Source organism: Podarcis muralis, chromosome 7, assembly GCF_964188315.1.
Source record: "Podarcis muralis chromosome 7, rPodMur119.hap1.1, whole genome shotgun sequence".
Taxonomy (NCBI): domain Eukaryota; kingdom Metazoa; phylum Chordata; class Lepidosauria; order Squamata; family Lacertidae; genus Podarcis; species Podarcis muralis.
In genome coordinates this window covers 52,262,344-52,276,647 of record NC_135661.1, presented here as the reverse complement: position 1 = coordinate 52,276,647, position 14,304 = coordinate 52,262,344, and the positions used below count along the sequence as shown (strand labels likewise).

The 14,304-nt window shown below is 41.4% G+C and overlaps 1 protein-coding gene across 5 annotated transcripts in view; it reads left to right on the top strand.

Annotated features, from left to right (window-relative positions):
- The window catches only part of LOC114601914 (receptor-interacting serine/threonine-protein kinase 2-like), a 28,836-nt gene extending 15,138 nt beyond the window's left edge, over positions 1-13,698 (top strand). For all 5 annotated transcript variants that reach the window (XM_028739553.2, XM_077931748.1, XM_077931747.1 and 2 more), the window contains 9 exons: positions 952-1,107; positions 1,303-1,451; positions 2,703-2,752; positions 4,825-4,986; positions 6,279-6,364; positions 7,183-7,251; positions 8,539-8,701; positions 11,433-11,645; positions 12,057-13,698. In XM_028739553.2, coding sequence (XP_028595386.2) covers positions 952-1,107; positions 1,303-1,451; positions 2,703-2,752; positions 4,825-4,986; positions 6,279-6,364; positions 7,183-7,251; positions 8,539-8,701; positions 11,433-11,645; positions 12,057-12,355 — 1,347 coding nt within the window. In that variant the 3' untranslated portion in view covers positions 12,356-13,698. The remainder of the gene's footprint in view (positions 1-951; positions 1,108-1,302; positions 1,452-2,702; positions 2,753-4,824; positions 4,987-6,278; positions 6,365-7,182; positions 7,252-8,538; positions 8,702-11,432; positions 11,646-12,056) is intronic.
- Positions 13,699-14,304: the final 606 nt, after the last annotated feature.

The window sequence follows — 14,304 nt, the reverse complement described above, 5'->3', positions numbered from 1 at the left end:
TTGTCAAGCCCTCCTTTAGCGGTTCCAAAGTATCCTTTGTGAGTTTCTACTGAGCCCCTTTATGTTGCTTGTACAGGGTATAATTCATTTCTGCCTGCATTTGTCTTCAGTAACATGACACCCCGTTATCTTTGCAGATAGGGTATTGTAACAGGGAAGGAGTTAAAAAAGGAAAGGTGGCGGCAAATTCCATCATTTAATTGTTCATTCTGTAAAGGAACACTTTGGTACTGGTCATTCTGAATTAACCGCCAATGAGAGCAAGGTTTAGGTTGCCTTGGTTGTGGGCTGGGGAGTGAACAACTGGGATATGGAATGGGTATGTTTTCGGCTGGAACCTCTAGGTTCTTCTCCAGCAGGCATTTTAGGCTGCAATTCTGTGTACACATTCAACCTGGAGGTCAGTCCCACTTGTCTCAGAAACAAACATGTATAGAATTGCATGGCCAACTGTGTTTTTGGGGGAGGGGCATAAAATTATTTGTTGCTTGCTACAGAAGAATCTCAAAATGACTTAACACCACAAAATGCATAGCAATGCAGCATTTAAAACCAAACATACTAAAACTAATCCTCTACTAATTATTATCAGTAAAGGAACACATCTTCCACACACAACATTAGCATAATCACCAAAAAATACCTGGCTAAAATTTCTTCAGGACCCACAGTGATATTTACTTTGAATTGTGTTGGAAATGCATGTTTTAAATTGGGGTGTGGGTAGAGAAAGAGAGTCTGGTACTTTGCAGATGTAGCTGGACTCCTATCAGCCCAAACCAGAATAAATTATGCTCAGGGAGGATCGGAGTTGCAGTCCATTTAACATCTGAAGGATGCTACACTGGCAATCCCATTTTTAAATAGTGCATTAGGTAATATTGATACTAGTAAAGTAGTGATAGAGCTGAACACTGACATAATGGCTTTGTGAACCTGTTTTTTGTTTAGCATGAACTCTACCCAGAACTGCCTTTTCCTCTCTGTGTAAGAATCCTAGCAGATGTCACAGAGGGCCTAAGTTATCTACACAGTTTGAAGCCTCCCGTCCTTCACCACAGTCTAAAACCTTCAAATGTCCTACTAGATCTGCAGTACAGAGCTAAGGTGGGTCTGTTTAAACATTTACCGGCACACTCTAGATGTTCTGGACTACAACTCCCATCAGCCTTAGCCAACACTGGAGTGTTGGCTGGGGTTGATGGGAGTTGTAGTCCAAAGCATCTGGGGGGCACTGCATAGGAGAGGGCTGGGTCAGTTAATAGCATATCCTATTTCTTAAACTTCACTTTTTTCTTTCAGATATCAGACTATGGCCTAGCCACCTGGAGAAGGCAGCAACTAAGATCTGTCTTACAGAACTGTAACAACAGAAGCTGTTGGGATTTGCTTTATCTCTCCCCAGAAATACTTCAAGGGGGTAGCTTCTCACAAGAAGATGATGTTTACAGGTGAGTTTTTATTTCAAAAACAGAATCTCATCCCTTGATGGACCAAAGGCTGTGCCACTCGGTCTGAGAAATGGTCTCCTCAGCACCGAGTCTTGCATCTGTTCAACACAATGTGACTTTTGAATTTATTCAGGTGGTTTAATTTGCTAAATTAGTGCTGCCATATAATGTTCTGGCTTTTAAATGAAAACGCTGCTTTTGCCTATACAGTCATACCTCATGTTACGTCCGCTTCATGTTACGTTCTTTCAGGTTATGTCCCGCGGCTACCCAGAAGTACCAGAAAGTGTTGCTTCTGGGTTTCGCTGCTCACACATACGCAGAAGCGCAAAAAGACATCACATGCATGCACAGAAGCGGCGAATTGCAACCCGCGTGTGCACAGATGCGCCACTGCAGGTTGTGCTCTTTTCATGTTGTGAACGGGCCTCTAGAACGGATCCCGTTCGCAACCAGAGGTACCACTGTACCTTGCTTGTGCTTACATTCCTATAATTTTTCTTTTTAAAAGTTATTGTAAGACTGAAGGTTTTCCATTGAAGTTGGAAGGAAGGGGCATTAAACATCTCAGTCCTGCAGTCCTGTGCATTTACTTGAGAGTGATGAGAATTGAGTTTAATGGGACATTTCAGAGTAGACATGCAAAGACTTGCACTCAATAAAAAGAAAGAAAGAAATCAGATGGAGCCTGACAACTTGTGGTTCAATATCATCATCATCATCATCATCATCATCATCATCATCATCAATTGTACATACCACTTACTTCTAAGCATTCTCCGGGTTAGCTAGAAGATCATAGTAACATTTTCTGTGCAATACCAAGATACAATTTCCTAATACTGGCTACTTGTTTGAATAACCTTTCTGTTTTTGTGGAAGGGCTGAGTGATAAGGCAGCGTCCTGGAGCCCTTCCCAAGCTTTCGTGCAGATGTATACTTTAGATAAACTGGAACTACTGGTCTTTTTAGTCATAGGTGTTTTTTCTTTTCTTTTTTCTTTTGCTTTCCATTTCCGGATTCAGGGCTGTTAGCTTTTTCTTTCTTGACCACAGAAGAGTTTTACTGTTACATTCTGGGGAAACTCAGGTGTAGACCAAAACTTGTGGAAACTCAAGTTTTGAAAACAATTGAAATAATTATTTGGTCAATGAGGAAAAATGGATTTTTCCATGAAGCTTGTGAACCAACTGGTATGGGTAGCAGATATTCCAAAGTAACAGACGTTTTTCTTTCCATATTTGTGCCTAGTTTTGGAATGATGTGCTGGGAAATCCTAGTCAGACAGAAGCCATTGAAAGGTAGGCAGCTGCATGTGTGCCTTTCATTGTATTTTCCTCCTAGCTTCTTCCCCCTAATATAAAATAAGTGCTGTTTAATTTCACCTCCTCCTATCTGGTTTGGTCCCTTCTTAAATGCAATCATACTGGAATATTTTTCTGCTGGCTATCATTTGAAAAAGGAGCAGCTTCAAATGCCTTCTGAGTCTTTTAAGGGCCATGGCTACTGCTGCTTTTTGTTCTTCCCTGATGGTTACAAATCTGCATCAAACATCTATAAGATACATCTCTATCCTGGGGCTTAACCACACTTACCTTTTGCTGCACTCTTTCCAGGCAGAGGTCTGTCATTAATACTCTGTGTCCGAGTGCAGCTTTGCCCTGAGCTTTCCCCACGAAAACACACTCTTTAAAGCTGAATCGGAGCAAATGTCAGTTCAGGTTTTCTGTGGCTTGCTCCAGTTTTAAAGAGCTTTAAAGAGCAGGTTTTTGCAGGAAAAGCTCTGGGGCAAAAAAAAAGGGGGAGTGGTGTTTGTACACAGAGCTTTAAATCCCAGACTATGCCTAGAAAGAGGTAAGTGTGGATAAGCCCCTAGAGGACTTGCCTGCTTTAACGAAAAAGAAAAATTAGTGGACATAACTAATTAAGTCCTTCAGTTCTGTGGGTGTGCTCTGTGTAGAACTTCAGTTGGATGCAACCCACAGACTTCTGCATCTTCATAATCTGGGGGTGGCTGAAGGATCCTCTAGTGAGTCTGCCAACTCCTGACACATATATTATAACTCCTTTACTAAGTATATGTGTCACAGGGCTGGGCAGATCCGTCTATTTCTGGTTGGTGTCAGTTTTGCATGTCTGTGCTCATTTGATGCGATTTTATTTTCTCTCTCTGCAGAACAATGGCAATTCGTTCATTTGTAGATTGGCTGAGTTTTGCTGGATTGATTTGGGCATTGATTTGTGTCTCACTTATGTTTTATGACTCGATTATGCTGTTCTACTATTGCTGAGTTGTTTCCAGTGATTTGTGGTTTTATTGAGTCATTGTGCAGTATGGTTTATTTTTGCCTACTCAACCATGTATATTACTTGGAGAATATTTATTGTTGGGCGACTTATAAATTGGTCTGTGCATAACCTAACAATGCAGGTAGCTTTCAGGAGAGATCTAGCATTTGGGTACAGCCAACACCAGCCAAGGAAGCATGCATTGCATGTTTTTAAAATAGTCAGGCAAAGGGAGTAGCAAACAATTAGCCACTCCTCTCCAGAGATTCACCAGAGTTCCATCCAATTCTTGGGCCCTGTACCCAGTGAGGGTTAGAATCTAGCAGAGGTTTCTATTGCTGAACTAGTCAGACAAGTTTCTCTGTAAGACAACAACCATAAATGGTCACCTAAGGGTTCTCATCAGCATCTCAAACAAATTAGCCCTAGAACCTCTGGAGTCTCTCACCACTCAGAGATTGGGGTGGCATGTACAATATGCTATGACCAATATACCCTATACTACCCCATCCTATGCATGTTTATGTAGAAGTAAATCTTGCAGGGTTCAATAGGACTTCCAGGTCAGGGACTCCATGCATCACTTCTTCTTAACACATTTGACTTGGGTAGCTCCCAAATTGTTCTACCTGTTTGTTCTTTGTGGTTTCCATTCTTGCCTGGTACCAGCAGTCAACTAGGTGGGGTTAGCTGCATTCCCCTTCCAGGAATAGGTGGCACAACTGAAGCATCTTTTCACAGTCTTCATTCTCTTCAAACATTGTGCACGTAGCATCTTCTTCTAGTATTGGGGCCAAAGCTAACAAAATGAAGGATACTGTATTGACAAACTGGAACATGTGCAGAGGTGGGAAACCAAGATGATAAAGGGTCTGGAAGGAATTCCTTCCTACTCTGAATGGAAAATAAAGTAACTACAGTTACTTTTAGGTATATGCTGCCCTCTTGTGGCTGTTGTTTTCTTGCTTTCTTTGGTTACATGGAAATTTGATCCTGAGAGTGAACTGATTTGCCATGCAAATTACAGACTGTTGATATAAGTTTTGCGTGCACACACACAAAAAAAATTCTTTTCCTACTTCAGGCAAGAAGTCTTTGATGGAAGCTGTGACAGGAGTCTGCAGTGGCTTGCGCCCTGGGATTGAACCAGCGTTCATACCAAACAGTCTGCCACATAGCAACAAGCTGCTACAGCTCATGGCTCTCTGCTGGCACCAAGAGCCCAGCTACAGACCACATGCTACAGGTAACATCTATTGTTGCTCACCACTGGCAAACCATCTGGCTACCATTTCATAGGTCAGATCTGAAAATGAGTGTGTCAGCTGAGGAAAAGCAGAGACAGCAATAAAGCATAAACCTTGTTGATTCTGCTCTTTACCTCAGTTGTTCTCTGTCTCACGGAGAGCTCATCTGTTTCCCTGCACTTTCTAAGCACAGGCCCACACTTTCCCAGTCTATGTATGAGCACTTTTTCTTTTTGCCCTGCGACTTTCCCCAGGAAAACCTGCTCTTTAACGCCGAGTTGGAACAAACAGCAGTTTGGTGTTCCCATGCAATTCTTTTCAGCAGTAAAGAGTGGGTTTTGGCAGGGAAAGTCCTGGGCAGGGGGAAAGAAGAAGAAGAAGTACTTGCACACAGAGCTTTAAAGTACAAACCTGTGCCTAAAATCCGGGGCCAGATTTAGGTTTGATGAGGCCGTAAGCTACTGAAGGTAATGGGGCCCTTTATATGTCCAGCTGTCAACAACAAATTGTCACTGTTTTTTGTGTTGAATATATGCTATATAGTAATTTATGGACCTATTAGGTATCTAAAGCCATTTGCACATAACAAATTGGAGCCTACAGAACACAAAACACTGTTGCTGTATGTAGGTTTTATTTTATTTGTTTTTTCTCTTATATTTTGGAAATGTACATCCAGTTTCTTCTCCTTTACATTTTTTGGGGGGCCCCAGTAGAGTGGGGCCCTAAGCTTTAGCTTGTTTAGCTTATACGTATATCCAGCACTGCTAAAAGCAGAGCAAAGAAGGAAGCCTGGATGAGCCCTTACCCTGAAAGGCTTGCCTCTGGCTATGGCTTTGTTTGTCAGAGGGTCTATGGGGAGGAGGTGATCTTTTTAGGAATTTGTGGTCTCAGCTATTTAGGACTTCAAACACCAACACAAATTGAATTTGGCCTGGAAATGAACTGACAATCAGGCCAGCTGTTTTAAAACAAGGGTTATGTGAGTTCCAAATTGAACCGCAGCTGATAATCTGTCTGCTGCACGGTGTGTAAATATGGTGTTTCTACAAGACGTCTGGGTGCAAGACTGCGTAATTGGAAGCCAGCTCAGATGCTGCAGCACCTATGTGAGCAAAGGTTACATGTCAAGGGGTTTTTGGTCTCTTAAATGCTAGCATATGGGGGGAGGAGGAGGAGGGAGAGAGAGAGAAGGAGGAGATGTAAGCCAGCAACTGGTTCTGACCTGTGATAGTACAAAGATTTGCCTACAGGCACATAAATGCTGTTTTATTTGTTTTTTCTTCTACAGAATGCTCAATACTTCTAAGGGAAATTCTTGGCACGTTTAGGAAGGAGATGATTTCCGATGCAATATACAACTTGATTCAAGCAAAGGTGAGTCATTTGTAGAAATAGTGATCTCGTTTCTCCCAATAATGGCCCCTATGTAGCCAAACGAAAACTACTCACACCTAAGTAAAATACCATCACCAGACTCTGTGGAATTCTGAGGTATGCAAAACTGTAAAATCATAATAATAATAATAAAACTATCAGGTAGACTCCCTCCTAAAACCAACTGAATAAGTACTGAGCATGCTTGGCAGGCAGGAATCGCTGAGCTGACTGCTGGAGGAAAATAGAAATTTTCTATTGGAATTGGAATAAAGTATGAAGTCCCAATGATTTCAGTGGGAGAGTTATGCATGTGTACTCTCTGTAGCATGTGAGGTTTTTTAAAATGCCCAAACTAACCGGAAGTATGGTTAAACAAATTGGCAGGTATACTATGAGGTAACAGTGCCGTTCAGATACCCTTCGTGCACCTGGATGCCTTGAAGAAGAACACCCAGTGCTATTGAGAAAGGTGATCCCAAATCTCCAGGCTCTCTCTGTTGCACATGACTAGCAGGTTGTTCAATGAGTTCCAGGGCAAACATCCCCGATGGCTTAGAGCACTGGGAATATATAAGCAAGGAAGAAGAGGTTTGCTCCTCCAAAAATGTAAACAAATTTGGATGAGCTTTTCAGAAAACCTACCTATACTGACAAAGACACTGGTTATGAAACTAAGAGCAGCAGTTAATCCGATGAAAGCAGGGAACATTGAGATATTTAGTATTAAGCAATTCCAGGGGGGCCTTTTCCAGAATTAATGTGATATACCCGCACTTCCTCTTAACTCTGTTTCATGCCGTATTCCTCTCTTCCAGGACTGTGCAATAGATTCTGCCAAAGGTCCAGTTTCTCATGCACTTAAAACACATGCGTGCAACTTAGAGGTGAGCATTGGAAGTGGCTCAATACTACACCAGACCAAGTGGTCTATCTAGTTTGTTGTTCCCTGTGCTGACTGGTAGAGGCTTTCCCGGGTTTCAGACAAGGGCCTTTTCCAGCCCTACTTGGAGATACCAGAGGTTGGCCATTTTGTAGAAGGGTCAAGGTGTTGGTTTCCAGATATGTTGCAGTATTTTGAGCAGGCTACTAATGTGGGCTGTCTCTGACCTGGATGTCATTGTGCAAGGATGGAAAGGGAATGGGGTTTTTCCCACTTTATTTTTACACATTTTTCAAATTACATAAAACATATTACATCCACCCATCATCTTACCATAGTAAGTAAAGACTTCCCTACTTATCTTTCAATGGCATCCTAGTCTATATTCTATATTCACGATAACGTTTTGTAATACATGTATTCTTTTTCTTTCTTTTTAAAGCCAAGACAGTGTTAAAAATAATAAGGAAAATAGGGTGGGAGAGTCATATGTTATCTGCATAACATGTTACTAGAATCTATCTAGATTTAGTAAGGTTATAATAAACAATACCATATTGTTTAAAGTAAGTTGTTAATCAGATCCAAATTATTGTAAGCCAGTCATTCTATGAGGGTTGGTTCATACATGTGCTATAACCACCCCTGGGGGATCAGTACTTCCAGCATAATGTTTTATTTTTATTCTTATTCATCTTAGCAAATTTCTGGGAGGTTCACTGTTGTGTGTCTACCACTCACTTTAACATTACTTCTGCTGATTTCAATATGTCACAAAACCACAACGCAGATTTTTCTTTAAAATGAGAAAACCTTAGGCTTCTCAAACAACTTCACTGCACTTTCCTCCTCTGCCCGTCCACTTGGAAACTCCATTGGACGTGATGCTTAGGAAACAATGTTTTGAAGTTTGTAATTGCCACATTTGTTTTATTTTTAAAAAAATAATGGTTGAGGAGGACAGCCTTCCCATTCCTTGTGATTCTGCAGAGACCCTTTTGATGGTCTCTGAGTTACTAGAAGCTACAAAAATGGGATTAGATGGAGTCAGACTCCACCTTCTGTGGATTGAAAGGATCCTCCTGCCCATGGAAGGCTGCAGAGGGAAGGCTGGAATCAGCAAAAGGTACCACCTCCTCCAATCTGTGGGAGAGAAGTCTAGCTCTAAGCTATAACTATTTTATTTATTCTGTTTTTAATTTATGCAGTGCTCTGGGTTCTGGTGTCAAAAGCCAGTGCATTTACTAATATTATTATCCAAAGTAGATTTACTGTTTCTTGTTTGTTGCAGGTTATCTGTCCTCAGAACAACAATAGGCTCAACAAGGAAGTTACTCTAAAATCGCATAGCTTGTCTGACCTTCACCTTGAGCGTGGTGCAGGAAGGACAGGGAAGGACGGCAGCCAGGCAGACTTGGCCAGCAACACTACTCAAAACAGAGCGCTAGAAAGAGGTAGCATTTTTATTAACTCCTAAATCTACCTTAATTATGGGTAGGGATGGGGGGAGAAATTCAGCTTTGTTTGCATTTTAACGAGAAGCTACCTCAATTCACACTTCTCAGATCAACACGCGAACTGAAACAAAACTACGAGTTTTGTGATGTAGTTCTCCAGCCAAAAACTATGTACAAAAAATGCATTCCGTAGTGAAAGTAACACAACAATGCATTATGTCACAGGGAATGGCTTGCCAGAAAATAAAATAAAATAATGTTTATATCAGTCCAAACTGCATGCAGAAATGTGAATAGTGTCAGGAGAAATTGGTACAAAAATTTTGTTTATTCTTATTTGTTTTTTTAAGAATTTGTATACCTCTTTATAACTGCAGGTCTCAGGACAGTTCATAACATAAAACTACAACACAAAAAAATGTGAGAGGGAGTCCGGAGAGGGGGCTTTAACCCTTTACTCTCGCTGTAGTCCTGCTCAGAATCAGCCCCACTCCCATTCCTTGATTTTAAAAAAAGGAATAGGAAAAAGGGAAAAAATCGAATTGTGGTGTCCAACTCTTTGATATTGTTACATAATGAATTCACATGATGGGCAACGCCTGTTACAGGAGGGGAGACTCTCACTGGGCATTGGTCCCAGCACCCAGCTGAGCTGATGGGGGCGGGGCAGGGATCTTACTTCTTAAGAAACGCGTCCTTTTTCCACTTACCATTTTAAAATCAAGCACACATATCCTTATCAAGCACCAATATCCTTAACAAACAAATCGTAGTAAATGGTAAGATGTGCATATAGACACACCAAATGAAGTTTGTATTATAACACCATCTAGCACTTAATCGTAAGCATAATAAGGAAAAAAGAGGTAAAGGTTGAAATAGGATCCAAGATTCAAGTAGAATAAGAAGACGTATGCCTGAAGAATAATCATAAACAAAACTCATAAAATTTAAGAAAGGGTTATAACTAACCCCCACCACCTCACTATTCCAAAGTTCTATAAATTGTACCTTGTCCTGTTCAAATCCCTGTTTGTCTCTCTCCTTTTCGGAGTATCCCTGGTATGGGAAAATCCAGATTGAGGGAAGGGAAAGTGTGGGAAATCAGGGATTTGGAAGGGAACACCATATGGACAATGGAGGATTAATGGAGATGCAGGAAGCTTCCTATCCACCTTAAATGTCAGTGTGGAGGAGCCCCAGATCTCCTGGTCCACCTTGGCAAACAAAATAGCTGCATTCAAAGCACAATTGGAGAGCTACATCTGTCGCAGTGGGGGCATGTCTTCTGCTTCCCAGCCCCATTGGTAGACTTGCAGTTAGATGCATTTCCAAAAACAATTTGAGAGCACAGGTCAAGTACTAAAGCAGCACCTCCTATGTAGCTGTAACTCACAAGGATGGCTGCAACCTGCCTAATACATCCTTCCTAATACTGACATCTGCTCTTTAGTTGGCTCTGTTGATCTGAGAAAGAAGTGTCTGTTGGCATGAGCAAACCCAATCAAGGTCTAGATACACAGGCAAAAGCCAGGTGTAACTGGAATCTGCCTGGCTTTGTCCTACTGCACTGTTTTCCTGACAGGATCCCAACATTTCAGCAGGATGCAAAACAAGTCTGAACAAACAAGTCTAAAGTTTGAAGGTCACCTTAGAGTCACTTCCCATCTGATTTCTACTCTGTTTTTAAGACAAGTAGGGAAGTGCCTGGGAAACAGGCAAAGAAGCTCATTTTTTGTAAATGTGCAAAAAAAAAAAAAAAAAGCATCCAGGAAACTTCACAAAGCTTGCCCAAAGCATCTGCAGACATTCCATACGCTTCACAGATCTTAAGGGTGTGAATAGAAAATGTGCCAAGCAGCTTTTATTCTGAGGTGGAACATTTCTTCCACACTATTAATATGACAGAAATGGTTTTGGGAACCAAAGTCATGATGTTCTTCTTATAGAGCTCAAAAAAATAATTATATTGCCACTGAGGACCTTAAACTGAGTTACTTTCCACAGAGGAGCACAAAGATTGGTATTAAGTGCATAATTTCACTTCCTGAGAATACCAGCTTAATTTAAAAATAATAATAAAAAAATTAAAGGCAAGTTTCTAGTCCTTATTGCTGTGAAAATGGGTGAAAATGCATTAGCAGTACATGCAGACATATATTTTTTAAAAAGCCCAGATGGTGGCTAAAACATTTGTGGTAGTCTAGGAACAGGGCAGTGGTATTCCGTGTAGTTCCTTGTCCTTCCACAGGACCATATAAAGCACATATACTAACAGCAAACTCAATTCTGTAAGTATAGATAATACTGAGCTAGGTTGCTCAGTGGTCCGACTGGATAATAAGACAGCTTCCTATTAGGTACCAAATACGCCCAATAAAAACCCACTGCAGCATTCTCTACAGTGTGTCGTTCTTCTTCTCTCTTTCTCAATTTTTCTCTGTGGCTTATATAGCAGAAACAACTCCAGTCCATGCCTCTGTTCTTCCAAGTCTACCCTCCTGCAGTGCACCTGGGCCTAATTCCAAACAGCCAGCATGGGTGGGGAGAGAACCAGCCTCAGAATCCCCCCCCCCCCACACACACACACCCTGTCGCCCCATCACAGCAACAAACAGTTAATAAAGTATCTAGTGGCTTCTGTACATAAAACTCATGCACTGTCCATTATTCCCTCCCTGATTCACAACTCACACTATATATTTATATATATTTGGTATTTCTGTAGGTCATCTCTTCTGTGGCAGCAGAGAGTCAAGTCCTCCACATTCCTCATCCCCTTTCCTTATTCCTGATTCAAGCCTACTTGTAAAAAGTCCTTCCACGTTTTGCAAAGAGTCAGAGGGCTGGCAACCGCGGCTGCCGCAACTAGTGCAAGCAGCTGATGACAGCCTCCCGTACAGCAACCTTCGGAACAATGGGCTTGAAAACCCTGTAACAGGTGAGATTTAAAAATGAAAGGGGTGCTGCATTTGGGAGGTCAGGGGAGATACACTACCACCACTTGGAATATGGTACTAACTTACTGTGCTTTGTAACTGGATGGAGCCAGTGTGGTGTAGTGGTTAGAGTGTCAAACCAGAACCTGTGAGCCCAAGGTTGAAATCCTCACTCAGTAAGGAAGGTCACCTTGGGCTGGTCACTGCTTCTCAGCCTAACCCACTTCACAGAGTTGTATTAAGTGGCATTGGTTGGGAGCAGAGGAGTCATAAATAAAGTATAGCCTGTTAGGACTAGTTAGGAAACCTCCCACAGCATTTGGAGATGGGGGGAGGGCGTTAGTGGGGCTACAAATGGCTTGGCTATTACTTTTGTATTTGATGAAAAAAATATTTTTTTTCTGTGGACCCAGGTCCTTACTGTAAAGAGGGAAACTGCTCTATCCTAGCCTGTGGGCGAGAAACTATCTTGAGATGCATGACGGAAGGGCGCTTGAACCACCTCCTAGATGTTCTGCGTTCCCAGCAGCTCTTGTCCAGGACGGACTACGAAATGATCACTTCGTTCCCCACCTTGACTGGCCGGGCCCGTGCTTTGCTCGACACTTGCCTTGGCCTTGGGGAGAAGGCAGCCCAGACTGTGGTGGCTGTTCTGTCAGCCAGCAAGTGCAGCCCTTTCATACGAAGCATCCAGGCAAACACAGTAAATTAAACGATTTATCTCCCAGCATTTTGGAGAGTTGGTTAAAAAGGAAAAAAGTCTGCGAACTGATGATTTGCAGCGGCCTCGATCCTTTGCACCATCGTTACCCTGCGTCATGGATTAGAGTCTTGCATGACTTCTGCTCAGAGAACGTTATCTTCTGAAAGAAGAAGCATGAGCTGGATGAAAAGGTCAAGCCACCCGCTGCCTGAAGCAGTAACAGCTGCATCCTTTTAATACAGTCACCCAGTGATGGAATGATGGAGTGGCTGGTCAATTTTGGCTCTTGAGCTCCTGGCTCTTACTCGAGGAGGACAGACCACAGGACCCCTTGTTTTTCTGTCGTCTGAGAGCAGATTGCTGAAACTTGGCAAATAATTTTTAAAAAGGAAAGGGCATTTAAGGGCAGTGCTGCCCCTGTGAAGCAGAGAGGAAAGGCTGCCAGAGTGAGCAGAATTAAATATAACTAAGCCATCACCACAGCAGGCACCTTATTTAAAACAAAATTTCATTAATGACGGAGTTTCAGGTAGGCTTTCAAGCAGTCAGTGAGGCATTTTGCTCAAGTGTTCTTGAACAAATTATTTTTGGTGTCTGCACCTGAAATTTAGGTGGCGTGAATGTGGAGAACTTCTGAAGTGATGCTTTTGAACGTGCCAGTCTGAAGACTGTTAGCATTCTGTTGCCAGCTGTGTCTGCTGATATCAGCAGGGGATGTTGTGTACTTGGCCGTGTGCAGAGGCCCAGAGGATGGTGGGGAAGGAAGCCATATGTAGGCACCTGGATCAACCTGCTACCAAAGACAGGCAGGTTTATATACAATTATTTAAATTATTTGAAACAATTACTGTCTACTACCTTTCAATAAATTCCAGAATGGTGTACAATATGCTTTTATTACCAAAAATCAGGCAGTTTTTGAAACAAGCAGTAGCTGAGCGTGTGAAAATATGCACGCAAAGATGAATTAAAATAGCTTTCCAGAGGCTCCCACATGGATAAATGAGAGTCGCTATGCCCAGTGTGAAGGTTGGCGCAAAAGTGACTAGAACCCATTCTTTGATTTGTGAAATTTCTAAAAGTTTGGAGCCTGACTTGGGATGATTACTTTTTAAAAATACATATGTGTGGACAGAGAGAGGAAACCTTCTGAACTTTCAATGGATGGCTTGTGCCTTTTGTAAAAAAATAAAAATAAAAATTGAGGCCATCTTATGTAAGATTGTGTTAGGAAACTACTCATAAATAAGCCTTATTGTTTGACCACAAAAATCTGTGTAAGCATCATGCAGCATGAATGATTTAAAATCATGCATTAACTGAATAAACATGTGATAAAACTGCTCTTTAAACTGTAGTTTAACTCTTTCTTTAAAGGTAGTTTGCTTCCAAATGTTTTATAAACAAGCAACAAATGTAATGAATAACAATAGTAATAACAACAGGCTTAGTTTTTCAGCAGAGATTGTGATATGAGATCTTCATAAACATTGTTGTTAAAATACACACACCACCTTTCTTCTGGGTATTACAGGCATTGACATCCCCAAAGGTATAAGAAAATTCTTTTTATATGCAACCGCTGCCGCAAGAGTGCTCATTGCAACATATTGGAAAAATGACAAACTCCCTACCAGAGTCGAATGGTTACTCAAATTGACAGAATATGCAGAATTAGCCTCCCTTTCGGAAAGGATCAGAGATAAACCCAGACAAGAGTTCATTCTAGAATGGGATAATTTCAAAAACTATTTGAAAAATGGCTGTAACTTAAACATGGTAGTTGCCTTTGAATGATTTCTGTAAATAATATATATGATGGAAAATGATACCGAAAATGAAAAAAGAATTTTTATAAATTAATAATGACAAATCAAAGCAAGATGTTTAATATAAAGGAAACATGGAGAGGATGGGAAGTCATGGGTTCGTGTAGAAAGCACATAGTTGAAATTGCA